Source organism: Trichomycterus rosablanca, chromosome 2 (assembly GCF_030014385.1).
Source record: "Trichomycterus rosablanca isolate fTriRos1 chromosome 2, fTriRos1.hap1, whole genome shotgun sequence".
Classification (NCBI taxonomy): domain Eukaryota; kingdom Metazoa; phylum Chordata; class Actinopteri; order Siluriformes; family Trichomycteridae; genus Trichomycterus; species Trichomycterus rosablanca.
In genome coordinates this window covers 43,661,201-43,678,645 of record NC_085989.1, presented here as the reverse complement: position 1 = coordinate 43,678,645, position 17,445 = coordinate 43,661,201, and the positions used below count along the sequence as shown (strand labels likewise).

The following is a 17,445-nucleotide window of genomic DNA, read 5'->3' as shown; positions in this document are numbered from 1 at the left end:
TTTGTGTGCAACCTTTACAGTGGTGCAAGTGGATGCAAACCAGGGATGTTAACTGTTTACAAGCTTTGTGTGTTCTCTTCACTGGCTTCCTGTAGCTGCACACATTCAGTTTAAAACACTGATGCTTGCCCACAGAGCCAAAAATGGACCAGCCCCAAGTTACCCTTGTGGTCTAATCAAACCCCGCTCTGTACCACGCAACCTCCGAGCCTCTAGTCTCGCTCGACTTGATCCTCCACCCAGGACTCGAGGAAGACAAGCATCAGCATCAATCTCTGTACTGGCACCCAAGTGGTGGAACAAACTTTCTCTGTCTGTCCGAACATCTGAGTCTCTTGAAAACCTTCATCACCTCTTTACTGAGCACTTAAGCTGACATGTACTTACTTACTAACGCTCTTATTCATTCCTTGCAAAAACAACAACAACAACAACAAAAAAAAACAGGTTCTATTAGGGTTTTAGCAGATTTGTGTTCTTGGACTGTTGTTTACTTAAAGTAGAGTAGGGCTGGCCCGATACCACTTTTTTATGTCCGATATCGATACCAATTCGATACCGTCGTTTGTCCTCCCAAACAACCAAGCAGTAATAATATGTGTCTCAATTCACCATGGTTAAACTAGCTATCTAAATAACAATGCTCAGACTGTGAAATAAATATTCTAAAGGAATAAATACAGAACCTACAACATCACACTTATACAAAACTGCTGTTTTTATTTTCACTTTTACACACAAAACATTTAGCAGCATTTTTGGCTTTTTAACAAAAGTGTCTACAATTGGAAGATGTGGATGTCAATCAAACGTGATGGACCAGTTAGAATTGACGCAGAGTTGAGTTTTTTTCGTTAAAGTTCTGTCACGTTTTTAGATTATTAAAAACCAAAGCACGCTTATTAAAAAACCCTGCTGGATTTTGAAGAGGACATCTGTGGCTAAACGGGAAATGGTGGTGTTTGTTTTATTTCGTAACACTGATGGATTAATCGTTGAGGATGTGAGAGCCTCCAAGCCTGAACAATACCGATTTATCCAAGTCCGATTGATCATTTATAAAGAGATTTATAAGGCGATTTTTATTGTGTTTAAACAGTGTTTAGATGTGGCAGTAGTAGATTATTTTTATTGTGTTAAACAGTGTTTTTAGTTGTGGCAATAGAAGATTATCTTTTAAAATGCTAAAAGTTTAAGTAAATCAGTGTATTTTAATTTCTGAATGGCTGTTGCGGATGAGTTGTAGATCAGTGGCACATGTTAATGATGTCATCAAGTGTGAGTGGCAATAAATGACACTTGTCATGTAATGTGAATTACATATATATTGTCTGGCCCTTTAAGAATGTTAAGTGTACAATGCTAGGGTATAGGGAGCGAGTGTGTAGGGAAGAGATTAGAAAATGATAGTCTCCAGCTGTGGTACGTTGTTCTGTGTTTGCACTGAGTGTTTGTGACATTAAAGTAGCGTTCTCGTGAAACCCCTAGCGAATGTTTGAACACTGAATTAAGTGTTATTTACATCAAGCGACAGTATCGGATCGGATTACACGTTTTTTTCCTTCCGGTGTCCGATCCAGTGATTTGGGCCAATATCGGACCAATACTGAGTATCAGATCGGTGCCAGCCCTAAACTAGAGTAAGGTAATGTTTACTGTGGAAGCTCTTCTGTAAGTTGCTCTGGATAAGAGCGTCTGCTAAATGCCGAAAATGTAAATTAATATACCAAACACCCTTGAGTTTCATATCTACAAGTCTTAATGCTTTGTTGATGAAAGCCAGCGTAACCTTCTGAGAAGAACCAATTCACTTTTCAGAATGTCGATTTGTTTGGGCAAAAAATGTGCCAAACCTAAAAAAGCTAAATATTAAGTTTTTAACGATCTACGCAGCAAATACTTGGTTTGGTAATAAGTAGATAACAAATAGCTGACTTGGTATGCAAAAGCCTTTCCTTTTGATACCCTTAAATGTTCAATTCTTGTGGGTAAACGTGTGGACAGCTTTTTACAGGATTAGCAGAGGCAGGGTCATTTTACTCAATGGCAATGAGTCATTTCCTGCTTAGTTTGTTTAATGTGGGACCAAATATTCTCTATAGGCCCCAAATCTGGGCAGAGCCTGAGCAACTTCTTGGTAGTCTGTGAGGCATTGTATTGTTAAAAAATAACACGTGATTGCTCCTACTTAGAAAACAACTGTGAGGTACAAGCCTCGTTTTGTAACATTTTCCAAAGCCTTTATTCATGCTTAATGTCAGTAGAGAAACAATTACTCTTGTATTTCTCTCCAGAACTTTTCTCTGGACCGTAACCACCAAAATGACACAAAGAAAAATGATTTTTGTAATCCATCCGAGTTCTGTAACTCCAAAAATCAGTTTATACTCTAACCTGTTCATTTTTTCTAGTGTTGATTGATGGTGTATATGTTAAGAGTGGTTTTTAGAGCAGATCGGACAGATTTAAATGTGATCTTTCTTCTCATGAATTACTACATCTTCAGCTCTTTCAAACCCTTTCAAATCTTAGCTGTCCCATTGACCTGGCCAGGAATCCGACAGGCACAGTTGGCTGTGCCTGAGGGAAGGATGGGGGTTGAAATGGGTTCCTCTATGTTGCTTTTAAAGACTCTTCTCTGGAAAATACCTCAAATTGTGATTCATCAGTCCACACAACTGCTGAACCACTCTGAATCAACCTTTCAATAATCTGCCAGTCTTCATTCTATCCTTAATGTTTTTCTTAGACAGCGATGGCTTTTTAACACGTCTTTTAGATGTTAAAATGCATAAGACAATCTTTGGGTTATTCTTTTTTTTTCTATTTTATTTATGCTTTTTCTCTCGATTTAGTGAAGTCAATTTGTCTTCCGCTGCTGGGGATCCCTGATTGCAATCGGGGCGGGTATATTGCTGCTTATGTCTCCTCCGACGACGACCTTTGCGGACATCTTCTTTCGCCCATGCTTTCTGCACAGGCACCTCTATCTGCTAACCAGTTTCCTTGCACAGTGTTAAAAGACCCCACCCACTTAGTCCGGTCATCCCACCAAGCAGACACGATGGCCGATTATTGTCTGCTGCAGGCACTAGCAAAAGGCACCCAGCCGACCGGTGGCAGAGCCCAGATTTGAACTGAGGTGTTTGTTTCAAATCATTGACCTATTCTCTTCATAGCTGAGAGTAAAATAGGGATTCGCTGTGTCTACAGCGTGTTGTAAATTTTTGAGTAGCTGCAGCTGACCTGAAGAAAACCAATGCAGGACTTCACTGGTTTATCTTGGGACTCACAAGAATGCATATTGTAGATGTCTTCCAGGCTTGTGATGGGCTGCATTAGGTGTAGGCTTTTTTGCCCAAGGGTTTTTTTCCCCACCCACCCAGATATAGCCAATCATGTCTGTATGTATATGCCTGACCAGCTGACAGCTTGACTAGGGAAACAAGCCCAGGATCCCAGCTGTAGTTGGATAGTGTTATTTATTGCTTTTATTGCATTAATTATTAAATGATATACTTTATTATGTCAAGTCATGTGCAAAGTGCAAACTGTATTTGTAGCAGAGCTGTTACTGGAATTGCAGCCTGGTTAGTAGGTGTGTGTTGAGCTGTGATTACGATCTTTATTCATGTCATGACTACAGGACACATTTGGGCAAGATAGAATTTTAACCAGACTGGTTGTGCAACTCCACACATGTTGTTTAAGGGCAAGTCATCAAAGCACACTGCACCTAGGGCAGGAATCAGCTAGAACCCCAGCACACTGAGTCACCCAACCCTTACAAGCTGTTTTTTGTCCTTTTAAAGGAGTTTCTGATGGGGAAAATGATCCCTGACCTTTACACAGATGCCAGACTGTGCAGACAGGTGTGAAACTGGTTATTTTTAATGTCAGACCAGCTGAAGCTGTTGATTAGGTTTAGGTAACGGTGACTCAGGACAGTGCAATGACCGAGCAGCTCGGTCTGTAAAGTATGGGTCGACAGCTGCAGTGGTGATTATAAATGGAATCGGAGAACACGTCGATTAGGATGTGGGTCACACTATTAACAGTGCTGTTTAAAGCGCATGCCCTCAGTCTGCTTTACCTATATTATTGCATTAATACCCAAAATGACTTTATTTACATTTTTATACCTTAATATCTTACAGTACTGTGACAGTATACACCGATCAGCCATAACATTAAAACCACCTCCTTGTTTCTACACTCACTGTCCATTTTATCAGCTCCACTTACCATATAGAAGCACTTTGTAGTTCTACAATTACTGAATGTAGTGGTGAGGTTTGAACCATTGACCTTTTCATTACTAGTCCAGTAACTTAACCACTAGGCTACAACATTTTCATTCAGATCACTAAGCAAAGCAAACTACACAAAGATGGAAAGACACCACATTCATCACTAAATTTGTATTGCTAAACCAGTGTAACACATTGAAAACACACACACACAAATTAGTAATAGAGTTTGTACTGTATGTCGGGCTACATTCACATTGCCGTTCTTGGCCTCCATTAAATACGCATTGGTGTGTGATGCTGATTTGTTTATGTATTCCAAACATAAGAACTAAAAGCAAAATGACTTTCAGAATTCATGCAAGTTGCATAACACCTTTTTTAGTTTTGATTGATGGTGTATATGTGAGCAATGGATTTTAAGAGCAAATTGGAAAGATTTAAATGAGATCTTCACAGTTTTTTGGACACTGTGGTCAAATTTATTAGCCCCCTGCATCACTTTTGAATCTCAGCTGTATTATCGACCTGGCTGGGCATCCGACAGACACAGTTGGCGACATAAGAGACATTAACTTGGTTCCTCTATGTTGCCACAGATGTGGCCTCTGCTGGCTGGTTGTGGCTCCTACACTAGAAGTAGGGATCTCATGTCCCTCTTCATGTATTCGACTCTATGCGAGATTCCACCCCTATGAAAATTGAAAGAAGCAGCGAGCAATGCACGTGTCACATGGGGCATGTGATAGTCTGTGGCTCTCCTCAGTCAGGGCAGAGGTGATGCAGGCTGTTGTATTACAATCAGGAATGGGAAAACTAGAGTGGGAGAAAAATGTCAAGAAGTGTTTTTTTTTTTCCTTTTGCATTAAGAAGCACTCTTTCGTGTAAGCACATTCAGCAGTAACTGTATTACAACCCCAAATCAAACAAAAAAGTTGGGACAGTATGAAAAATGCAAATAATAAAACAGTCTATCTTACAGTGACTTTTATCTCATTACAGACTAGGGATGTAACGATACACTCTACCCGCAATGCGATTTTTTTCCCGATTTTTTTTTCCTTTTATTATTTCTCTTTAATAAAAAATTTAAAATACTGTATTTGTGCTTATCTTTTATTTATCTGAATAATGAATGCCCTTTTATTTTTGAGGTAAGTACAAATATGAAATGAAATAAATCCCACATTAAATAAATGAATGAATAATACAAATAAAGAAAGTCTCCTCACATAAATCAATTTGGCTGGAAAATTCCGAACCTGGCAACCCTGTGGTGACGTCAACCAGGCGGTGAATAGCGCCAGTGCCCTCTGCTGTTTAAAGTAAATATCGATTCATTACACATGTAAACCGTACGAACTGTATGAACCCAGGACGTTTCATGTTTTGTCTGGTCAACTTCATTTCATTTGTTGATATTAGATTAGATTCAACTTTATTGTCATTACACATGTACAAGTACAATGCAACGAAATGCAGTTTAGCATCTAACCAGAAGTGCAATAAGCAGAAAGTGCAGAATAAACAGTATTTATGATATACATTACAGTATTTACAGTGGGCAAATAGCAGTGGTATAAACAGGATCTATAAACTATACTATAAACAAGATATGTAGCTGAAAACAATATACCTATTAAGGTGCAGATTAATATTAAGGTGCTATGCAGGTTAAAGTGATTAAGGTGCTATGGACACGATCAAGGAATGAGTACGTAAAAACATAATAAACAGATGTATACAGTATATATGAGATTTATGTACAAATGAGGTATGTACCAGTGAAATACAAATACATCCATTCCTGCATGGATGTACAAAAGGCCTACAACACATTCCAAAAAAGTTTAAACTGGAGCAATGGAAGACTAGAAATAGGAAAAAATAAATAAACTAAATAATTATGTGAAACATTTTGGGTTCATACTGTCTGCAATTAAATGAAATTCAGTCAGCACTTAATGTATTAAACACTGCATTTTTATTCACATGTTCGTATTGTCCCAACTTTTTCTGATTTGAGGTTTTAATTTAATTTCGATATATATAAATATTTGTACCTTGGCTGTTCAGAAATGTCCACCTTATAGTTTATTGTTTACCAGTGGTTGAAAGTAATGGTGCCTGTAATTACCTTGACTTCCCAGCAGATGTCTGACATCTAGTGGTGGATCTGTGTAATTACATAACTGTAATGAAAATCTTTTTAAATTCCTTACCAGATTCTGTATTTCTGTATTTCATAATGATAACCCAGTTAAAACATCAAATGTTCTATTAGACAGAACAATTCAGATCTCATGTTCACTCGCTGTCTCTCTTTCAGGTTTCTCCCATCACAAAGTGAGATCAGAGAAGCTGTTTTGGCAGCAGCAGCAACATCAGCAGCAGCAACAGCAAAGTGACAGCGAGACTCAGCAGCACTACAGATCAGAGCGCGGTCACACCCGCAAGAGACCCCGCGAACACTCACAAGAGCAATCAGACAGTATGCATATTTTCTATCTAATTTATTTTGGCCGTCTGTCCTAAAAAGTCAAACACGCTTGCTTTGCTCTGTCAGGTTTACAATAAGCTAATGAAACATACCCAAGCCGCCCCCCCTTGATGAATACAGAGAGACTGGCATGTTTCTCTGAGCGGGCAAGAAGCCACACGTGTCATCTCAACCAGTGTGGGAGTTGTACATTTGGTGGGCTTCTTAAGTGCAAATGTGCTCTGTTAGATGCAGTTACAGATCTGCAGACTGGGGAGGCCATTGAGGTCCACTGTCCATTGACATGCTCATAGAACTACTATAAAATCTGGATGTAGCCATTAAAAAAGATGGCAAATTGGGGACTCAAATGGATGCACATTTTATTATCAATACTCAAATAGACTGGGGTGGCAGAGTGGCTCATTGGGTAGCACTGTCACCTCACAGCAAGAAGGTCCTGGGTTCGATCTCCAGATGGAGCGGTCTGGGTCCTTGCTGTGTGGAGTCTGTGTGGGTTTCCTCCAGGAGCTCCGGTTTCCTCCAACAGTCCAAAGACGTTCAGGGGAGGTGAACTGGAGATACAGAATTGTCCATGATTGTGTTTGAACTGATGAATCTTGTGTAACCAGTAACTACCTGTCCTGTCATGAATGTAACCAAAGTGTGTAAAACATCACATTAAAGTCCTATTAAGTAAATAAGTGAATACTCAGACTGTTGTATTTACACAAGGCTTGAGTCCTAAATACTTACATGAAGTACAATGTATAGCAATACCTAAGACTATGAGAAACAATTCTCAATTTTTGGAAATGATTGGTCTAAAAGAGCGCATCTGATAAAACAATGTACTACAACAACTCTTAACAATGGCTATAGGCTGATATAAAAATTACATACCTTTGCTGTCGTGAATATACACAGTGTAAAACATCTGAACAAACAAATAAATAAAGTATGATTTCTGCTCTTGTAGTGAACGTTTTTCTAACTTTGCTGTCCTTTTCCTGTCTCCTTTTTCTCTACAGATGTGAGTAAGGTATACATGGAGGTGGCGAGTCCCAGTTCAACTCTTGCCATGCCCACTTTCAGTCCTGTAGTCCGACAGTTATCATCCTCCGAAAGCCCCACAGCCTGCAGCCTTACCAACACCACACCGGTAATAACCCACTGTGTGAGCATGGTAGTCTTTTATTATTGTTGTTGTTGAACGCAAATGCAGAAATAGAATTTAAAAAATAAGCTACATAATATGGTCAAAAACGTGGAACTAGTTGGACATTCCAAAACCATAGATATAACTATAGTGTTGGCCCCTGCTTTGTGGATTCCTCAGCTTACTATATTCTGGTAAGGCTTTCAACAACATTTTGATGTAGGAATGTATGTAGGACTTTGTGCCCATGAGTCAGGAGTATCTTTGAGGTCAAACATCAATGCTGGACAAAAAGGTTTGGCCCGCAATTGACGTTACGATTTTTTTCTTAAGGCGTTCAGTAGCTTTGAGTTCAGGGCTTTATGCAAGCCACATACACTGATCAGCCATAACATTAAAACCACCTCCTTGTCCATCTGTTTCTCTACATATCTTTTTTAGCCTGCTTTCACCCTGTTCTTCAATTGTCAGGACCACTACAGAGTAGGTATTATTTAGGTGGTGGATGATTCTCAGCACTGCAGTGACAATGACATGGTGGTGGTCTCAGTCCAGCAGTGACGGTGAGGTTTTTAAAACTCCATCAGTGCTGCTGTGTCTGATCCACTCATACCAGCACAACACACACTAACACACCACCACCATGTCAGTGTCACTGCAGTGCTGAGAATCATCCTCCACCCAAATAATACCTGCTCTGTGGGGGTCCTGACCATTGAAGAACAGCATGAAAGGGGGCTAACAAAGCATGCAGAGAAACAGATGGACTACATTCAGTAATTGTAGAACTACAAAGTGCTTCTATATGGTAAGTGGAGCTGATAAAATGGACAGTGAGTGTAGAAACAAGGAGGTGGTTTTAATGTTATGGCTGATCGGTGTAAGTTCCTGTATTAACCTCGCACAGAGGCACAGCGCTTGGCTTGAGTGGTGCGGTAAAACGTCATCAGAGTACGAATTTGAGACGAATCTGCATTTGTGTGGAATAACCATCAAATTCACTCTAAAAGCGTCCATGTGTATCTGTGTTTATCTGTATTTTTCTCACAGTTTCACTGTTAAACTTGTGTTACAGCTCACTAAACTAAACGTAGTTGTTAATGTATTAAAAGAACGACACGGGAACGCTAAACTTCTCTTAATTATTACTGATCATATATTCTCTCCACTAATGAAACTCCCTGCTCATTGTTTTAATACAATAAGCTTTGACCCTTTGAGTTCTTGTTACAAGGCAGTGGCTTCGTCTACTGATTACAGCTGCTCAACAACTCTTTTTATATCTTCCAGCAGTCTGCACAGCGCAAGAGGAGAGGCGACAGTCCATTCGACATCAACAACATCGTCATCCCTATGTCTGTGGCAGCCACCACCAGAGTGGAGAAACTGCAGTACAAAGAAATCCTTACACCCAGGTCACAACAGCACTCTTACACACCTGTTTACTTGTTTACTTGTGTTTGGTAGGTGTTGGACATGGAGCAGTGTGTAACTTTTTTTATTTGTTTGTTTGTCTGTAGTTGGAGGGAGGTAAACATCACAGCCACTCCGCTGTGTGAGGAGGAGAACAGTGTGGAGGTGAGCAGCAATCACACACTTCTCTCAATCAACACCAAACTCTAAGTATTTAAGCTCACACACCAATGCAGTGCACAATCAACAGGCTTGTTTTCTGAGTTCAGCCAAGGTTGGACTTGTGCGTATGACTTGGTTTATGCCCTTATTTGCTAGAAGTGTGTGTCCGAAATGGCAGCGTTTACATACAGACACCATATGGCCATGTCAGAAAGGGTTGGCGTCCTGTTTGATTGGTGTCCGTGATTCTAAGAAAAGGAGGATTAGAAGAATGCCTTTATTTGTCATATATATATATATATATATTAGGGATGTCCCGATCACGTTTTTTTGTTCCCGATCCCGATTATTAATTTTGATCCCGATCCGATACCGAGTCTCAAACCGATACTTGTATTTTCTAGATATTGTCTAGATAAGAACTAGATAATACTGTTCACACTTCAAGTACATTACAATTATTCAATTTAATCCAGTGTATATGTTTAACAACTATATAGCTCTGCAGTGCTGTAGGGAAAAATGCTGCATCCAAGCTATTGGTTTAATGTTTTTGTATTTTTACAAAATCAATCAAAATGAGTGAGATAATTAGTTTTACTTTCAACTTTACAATCAAAGAAAAAAAATGTTTAATGCAGTGATGCACTAAAAATGAACAGAAATCTGTGTAGCAGCTTAACTTGAATATAAGAAAAAAAGTTACTTAAAAGCATTACAGTAAAACCTGAATACCAAAATAAAATGGAAAGGCTCTTTTGTTATGAAGGAAAGCCAGTTCTTAAAGTGCTTGTATTGTGACAATGGTTTGATGGACGTTTGTACACGAAGTGAGTGTGTTTTGACCCTTTAGGCCTTCCATAGTGCATAGAATAGTGTGCTTGACTCTAGCTGTCGGCTATTCGGTACCGTAACAGAAGAAGTTAATAAAGTGTTCTGCTCCCGACAATATGTGAAAATACTGTGTATTTCTTTCTTTATTAAACGAGTGCATCACTACGTTGTTTTGTAAACCGGTGTGATCCTTAACTCACACACACTCTCACACATGAACGCAGCTCTGCTCCCACCGCCTCGTGAAACGCTCACACTGCAGACGTTACACTTCACTGTTGGACTTGTTTTACTTTTCAGTTTAAAGTATTTCCACACAGCGGACATGCTGACGTAACACAAAAGATCGGGATTAAGATCGGGTTTAGTAAAGCCGATTCCGATCAATTAAAAAATGCCTTGATCGGCCCCGATCCCGATCTTTGAGACATCCCCAATATATATATATATATATACAAGGGAATACGAGAAAAAGCACACACACACGCACGCATATACAGTGAAGCCCGAAATTATTCATACCCCTGGCAAATTTTGACTTAAAGTTACTTTTATTCAACCAGCAATTTTTTTTTTGGACCGGAAATGACACGGGCGTCTCCCAGAAGATAATAAGACGATGTACAAGAGGCATCATTATGGAAAAAAATATTTCTCAGCTTTTATTTACATTTGAACAAAAAGTGGCATGTCCAAAATTATTCATACCCTTCTCAATAATTAATAGAAAAGCCTTTATTGGCTATTACAGCAATCAAACGCTTCCTATAATTGCTGACCAGCTTTTTGCATGTCTCCACTGGTATTTTTGCCCATTCATCTTTAGCGATGAGCTCCAACTCTTTCAGGTTGGAGGGTCTCCTTGCCATCACCCTGATCTTTAGCTCCCTCCACAGATTCTCAATTGGATTCAAGTCAGGACTCTGGCTGGGCCACTGCAAAATGTTAATGTTTTTGTCCGCTAACCATTTCTTCACCACTTTTGCTGTGTGTTTTGGGTCGTTGTCGTGCTGAAATGTCCACTGGTGCCCAAGGCCAAGTTTCTCTGCAGACTGCCTGATGTTGTTGTTAAGAATCTTGATGTATTGATCTTTTTTCATGATGCCGTTTACTGTGATTAGGTTCCCTGGTCCATTGGCTGAAAAACACCCCCAAATCATTAGGTTCCCACCACCATGTTTGACAGTGGGGATGGTGTTCTTAGGGTTGAAGGCTTCTCCTTTTTTACACCAAATGAAGGATACATCATTGTGGCCAAACAATTCAATTTTTGTTTCATCTGACCATAAAACAGAAGACCAGAAGTCTTCTTCTTTGTCCAGATGAGCATTTGCAAAGGCCAAGCGAGCTTTTGTGTCCCTTTTCTGGAGAAGTGGCGTCCTCCTTGGTCTGCGTCCGTGGAACCCAGCAGTGTGCAGTGTCCGTTGGACTGTCTGCCTTGAGACGTTGCCACCAGCAGAGCCCAGATTCACCAGGATGGCCTTGGTGGTGATCCTTGGATTCTTTTTCACCTCTCTCACTATCCTCCTGGCCAGCACAGGTGTCACTTTTGGCTTCCGACCACGTCCTCTGAGATTTTCCACAGTGCGGAATGTCTTGTATTTTTTTATAATACTTTGCACTGTAGCCACTGGAACTTGAAAACATTTAGATATGGCCTTATAGCCCTTTCCTGACTTGTGAGCTGCCACAATGCACAGCCGCAGGTCCTTAGTGAGCTCCTTTGTCTTAGCCATGACTGTCCACAAACCAACTGCAGAGAGTTGCTGTTTTTCACCTGTTGAGTTGATTAAAACAGCTGTTCCCAATGAATCAGGGTAATTAGGATGCTTTAGAACAGCTTGGACTATTTGGAATGGTATAGAACTTTGGATTTTCCCACAGACTGTGACAGTTTGCAAAGGGTATGAATAATTTTGGACATGCCACTTTTTGTTCAAATGTAAATAAAAGCTGGGAAATATTTTTTTCCATAATGATGTACATCATCTTATTATCTTCTGGAAGACACCTGTGTCATTTCTGGTCAAAAAAAAAATTGCTGGTTGAATAAAAGTAACTTTAAGTCAAAATTTGCCAGGGGTATGAATAATTTCGGGCTTCACTGTATATATATATATATATATATATATATATATATATATATGTGCGTGCGTGTGTGTGTGTGTGTGCTTTTTCTCTTATTCCCTTGTAACAAACAACTTTGCTCTTCTCTCTTTTGCTCTCTCTCCTTCTCTCTGATTCAGATTGAAGATCTGTCAGACACTGCGTTCTCTCAGCTGCATCTTCCGCTTCAGGAGCAGGAACGTTCACGCTGGAGCTGGACGTCTAGCTCCATTGCCAAGAGGCGGGGCAGTCGGTGAGCATCTTACACATCTTAGCTACTGTAATGAATCAGAAAAGATTTTTGTTTTGCTGAATGACATTTTGATCTTAAGTTTTAAGTTTATGTAGCATAAGAACATAAATTAAATATAAACAAAATTTCTACTTAGCTCTGCCATCCGGCAGGCTGGGCACCTACATAAACAACGATTAGCTGTTGTTCATACAGGGTGGGAGCTGAACGGCTGCTCATAACTGATGCAATTACGACCTCTGCTGGCTGATTAATGCCGCCTGCACAGAGACGAGGGATAACGGGGATCAGTGTGTGACTCTCCGTACACAAAGCTGATCCACATATAAATTTGCCTTGTGCAGGTGAAAAGATGCATTTGGCTACTGCACATGTGTCGGAGGGGGTGAGTGTTAGTCACGGCTCTCCTCAGTCAGAAGTGGAGATTAACATCAGTAGAGAGAAAGCGTAATGCCCTCCGGTAATTGGATATGACTAAATTGAGGGAAAAAATTCTTGCTTATCATCCAGCATTAACAATGTTCACATTCTCTCAGTTGGGCCTCTCCATACAAACACAATTGGCTAGGTCTGGGTGAGGGTGACCAAGGCCCCGTGACTGATTGGTGTCACGTCTGCCCATGGACTCCCGGGGAAGTCAGACCCTCCATGACCTCGACCATAAAGTGGTGGTAAAACAAGGTAATCTGAAGGCTGTGATTATGATGCGTTTATTAATGATCCGGTGGGTATTTAACGCATCAGAAAAAGATGGATGAGGTGTGACTGGTGACACATTAATGCTCTACCTCACAGTCATATTATATTGGCTTGTGGTACCATCCTCTCCAGTCAGAATGAAACCAACTGTTTTCTGTCTCGCTCCTCCAGGTCGTACAAGTCGTTGGATGGACGCAGTACTCCACTGTTAGGCGGGACGACGCCCTCCACACCTCAGCCTTCCTCTCCTGACCCCGCCCACTTCACTCTGCTGCAGGATTACAGCTCTGCCCCGTCACCTTCACCCTCCAGTCCCGCCAGCCCTGACCTGCCCATGCTGTCCCACACACACACCCCAGCCCCCAGAGACTCGCAGCGATTCGTGTCCAGTGAGGACACACGTTGTTCCACGCCTGACACCAGCTACGACGAGACGGTAAGGCATACATGCAGGATTTTTTAGAGATTTATTCTGATTTATTGACCGTCACTGTAGCCCTGAAATATAAAGACAAGATAAAATAAACAGACAGTTTTGCCACTAAGTGACTTGTGTGTTAAATATGGTTAAAACCCAAATACATAAATTGGTCGTCATTATTCGTTCTGTCACTAATATACACCAACATTTTTGTTTGTTCCTATAATAGACCTACTATAAAATAGGGTGATTACATATGTTGTAACATAATGGAGTTATTGAACAGCTTGTCAGTATTGCTTCATATTGGTGAGGGTGGCTGGGTGAGCAAGAAGGTCCTGGGTTCGATTCCCAGGTGGAGTGGTCCGTGTCCTTTTTCCCCCCAATTTTCCTCCTAATCTAGCCGTATCCAATTACCTGATGGCATTATGCAATATTCTTCATCTCAACTGATGCTTATCTTTAATTTTCTCCACTTACTTCCACTGATTGAGGAGAGCGAGACTGTCACACGCCCCCTCCGACACAAGTGCAGTAGCCGACTGCATATTTTCACCTCACAAGGAGAGTTCCTTTACTCCTCAACTCTGTGCAGGCGCCATCAATCAGCCAGCAGAGGTCGTAATTGCATCAGTTTTGAGGTCCCTATCCGGCTCCCCACCCTGTATGGAACAACATGCCAATCATGGTTTATGTAGCCGCCCAGCCCAGCCGGATGGCAGGGCTGATCCGGGTCCTTTTTGTGTGGAGTATATATGTTCTCCCCATGTCTGCATGGGTTTCCTCCAGAAGCTCAGGTTTCCTCCTACAGTCCAAAGACGTGCAAGTGAGGTGAACTGAAGATACAAAGTTGTCCAACCAGTAACTACCTGTCCTGTCATGAATGTAACCAAAGTGTGTAAAACATGACTTTAAAATCCTAATAAAATAACTATCATATTAGTAAAGACCCAGCCCATACCTTTGGTCTTGCTTATGTTCTTTTGATATTAAGTCTGAAAGCTAGGTTTTCCCACAGCTTAGTTAATCATTTGTTTCTCCTCTGTCTTCTCTCTGTTTGGGTTCTTCAGCCTGTACAACCATGGGAGCATCGCACTTTTCCTCTGGATGCAGAACCAGAGCAGGAGCTCGATCACCACGTCAGCCCGAGCGTGGAGCGGCCCGGTCGAAGCGCCAGACGAATCTCGGGCTGCAGAAGCAGCACCCGGTCCGAGTGCGACGGGGAGCCTCCGTCGCCACTGCCTGAAGATACCGGCAAGCACAAAAGCCACCCACACAAACACGGCCACTGATGGACCCCTGAAACCCGCCTCCAGCTCCACCAGCTTTCAACCGCACCAACGCTTTACAGAGCAGAATAAACCTCCTGCTGTTTGATATTCAAACATCAGTTAATTCTTTCACAGTTTTTAGTGAATTGGTGAGTTGAAGATTGATAACCAGTAGAGACTCGTGTTCATCCTTTACGTTCTCTTAGCTTCTTTGTTTTCGGCTCACTTGGAAATTCGATGGTGGCTAAAGAGCTATTTAAACCATGAGAGAAGGAGATGAAGTCTTGGTGGTGTCCCAAATCGCTGATGTGCACTTGCTTCGACTCGGAACAGACTGAACAGACTGTAGTGGTTATCGCACAGCAGTGGGTTGACCGCAAGCTTCCTGTTAATTTAATTACAACCCCAACGACGTAAATTCACAGATTAATGCGCACAAATTTTGTTGTTGATTGTTTTAGCACTTTTGTTTTTTTACTTTCTATTTCTCATTCTTGGCTACTGCATTTCAAAACAGTCATGCTAACATAATGATGCAGGGTCAGCTTTAATAAAAAATCTTACACAATATTCTGACTTTAAACCAAATCTAGTCGGTCAGCAAAGACATGTTTGGTGTCCAACGTCCTTGCATGCACTGCAACTACTAGCTCTTTCTTTCTTTCTTTAGTAATAAATACGCTGTCCAAAGCTTATTATATTTTTCTTATATATTTTTTATTGTAAATAATTGCTTTAAAAATTTAAATTCACCCCATTTCCAAAAATAAATATATAAATAAATAAGCAGAACACAATAACAGTGTTTGGCCTTGTTTCTTGATTTCAGTTTGAACTAGGACTATAGTAGTGAACTGCACCTAAAACTATGAAAACATAACAAACCTACACCAACAAATGCTGGGAAAAAAACTAGAAATAATAGAAAATAATAAAGTAAGGGCCGCTCAGGTGGCGCAGCGGTTAAAACACACGCTGGAACCAGAGCTGGGATCTGGAATACATCGTATCGAATCTCAGCTCTGCCTAAAGGCTAAGGCTGAGCGGCCACATGAACAACGATTGGCCTGTTGGCCAACGATTGATGGCGCCTGCACAGAGATGAGAAAAGAGTGCTCTCAGGGTGTGTCTCTCCGTACACAACGCTGAGCTGCACTGCACTTATCAAAGTGTAGGTGATGAGATGCATACGGCATGCTGCCCACGTGTCGGAGGGGGCGTGGGTTAGCTTCGTTCTCTTCAATCAGCGTTGGTGGAGAGGAAGCATGATGCAATCGGGCAATTGGATGCGCTAAAAAAAAAATAATAATAATAGAAATTCTGCCTCCCAATCAAATTAAAATTAAAATAAATAAAAAAAACTAATTAATTTAAAAAAAATTTTTTAGTTAGGAAGTAGAGTGTATGACTTTTAGCCTTGATTTACTTAGTCTTTCTCTTTAATATGCAACTCCTTTCTTATGCTTTAAAGTACATAAAATGTAAAACAAAAAATACTTTAATTAGTGTAAAATCTGCCCTTTGTGATGTAATATTGCTTCGTTAATCCTTACAGATTTACAAGCACTTGCTGACTTTACATTTAACCAGAACAGAAGCTTCTAGTCTAGTGTACCAGCGGAGGTTCTTGTTTTTCATTGCACATGTGATAATTATCATTATTTAGTCAATCACGTTCCTGTTAGTGTAAACAGAATACATGTACAGTCTGTGGGCCAGTTTAGCTCCAGTTTAGCTCCCCTTTTAAGCTCTGACCCCTGACTGGTTGCCAGCACAAAGCCATGGTTACATCACACATTATTCGCTGTGGTCAGGCTCGCAGTGACTCAGCATTTTAGCTAAAAAAAAAAATGATCGGCTTCAGGATGCTGTGGTCCACATCATAAATGCAGTTCAACTTTCATTTAAGGACCAGATGATGTTTTAATGTCCACAGAGTTTTAATCATTGGAAGGCTGTTGGAAAGCTGCTTACTTCCCAGCCTGTCTGAGTAACAGAACTAAGCCAACCTCTCTATTTCCTCGGCTGCTCCCGATTCGCATTATTGATTTGGCACGGTTTTTATGCCGGATGCCCTTCCTGACACAACCCTCCCTATTTATCCGGGCTTGGGACCGGCACTACAATGCACTGGTTTATGCATCCTAGTGGTTAGGTACCTATAGGACAATTCAGTGTCTTCAATTTGCCTGCATGTTTTTGGACTGTGGGAGGAAACCGGAGCACCCGGAGGAAACCCATGCAGACACGGGGAGAACATGCAAACTCTACACAGAAAGGACCGTCCCACCTGGGGATTGAACCCAGGACCTAGCTAAGCCAACCTGAGATCTATAAATAATAAAAAGCAGTTTAAATTAGTCCCCTGAGTGACTGACTGCACCATGTTGCTGTATTT

At 40.9% G+C, this 17,445-nt stretch overlaps 1 protein-coding gene across 1 annotated transcript in view; it reads left to right on the top strand.

The window, feature by feature from the left end:
* The window catches only part of kansl1b (KAT8 regulatory NSL complex subunit 1b), a 113,570-nt gene extending 97,422 nt beyond the window's left edge, over positions 1–16,148 (top strand). Inside the window, exons 9-15 of the mRNA XM_063016118.1 lie at positions 6,580–6,741; positions 7,761–7,891; positions 9,179–9,303; positions 9,409–9,466; positions 12,544–12,656; positions 13,527–13,791; positions 14,847–16,148. Coding sequence (XP_062872188.1) covers positions 6,580–6,741; positions 7,761–7,891; positions 9,179–9,303; positions 9,409–9,466; positions 12,544–12,656; positions 13,527–13,791; positions 14,847–15,068 — 1,076 coding nt within the window. The 3' untranslated portion in view covers positions 15,069–16,148. The remainder of the gene's footprint in view (positions 1–6,579; positions 6,742–7,760; positions 7,892–9,178; positions 9,304–9,408; positions 9,467–12,543; positions 12,657–13,526; positions 13,792–14,846) is intronic.
* The last annotated feature ends 1,297 nt before the right edge of the window (positions 16,149–17,445 follow it).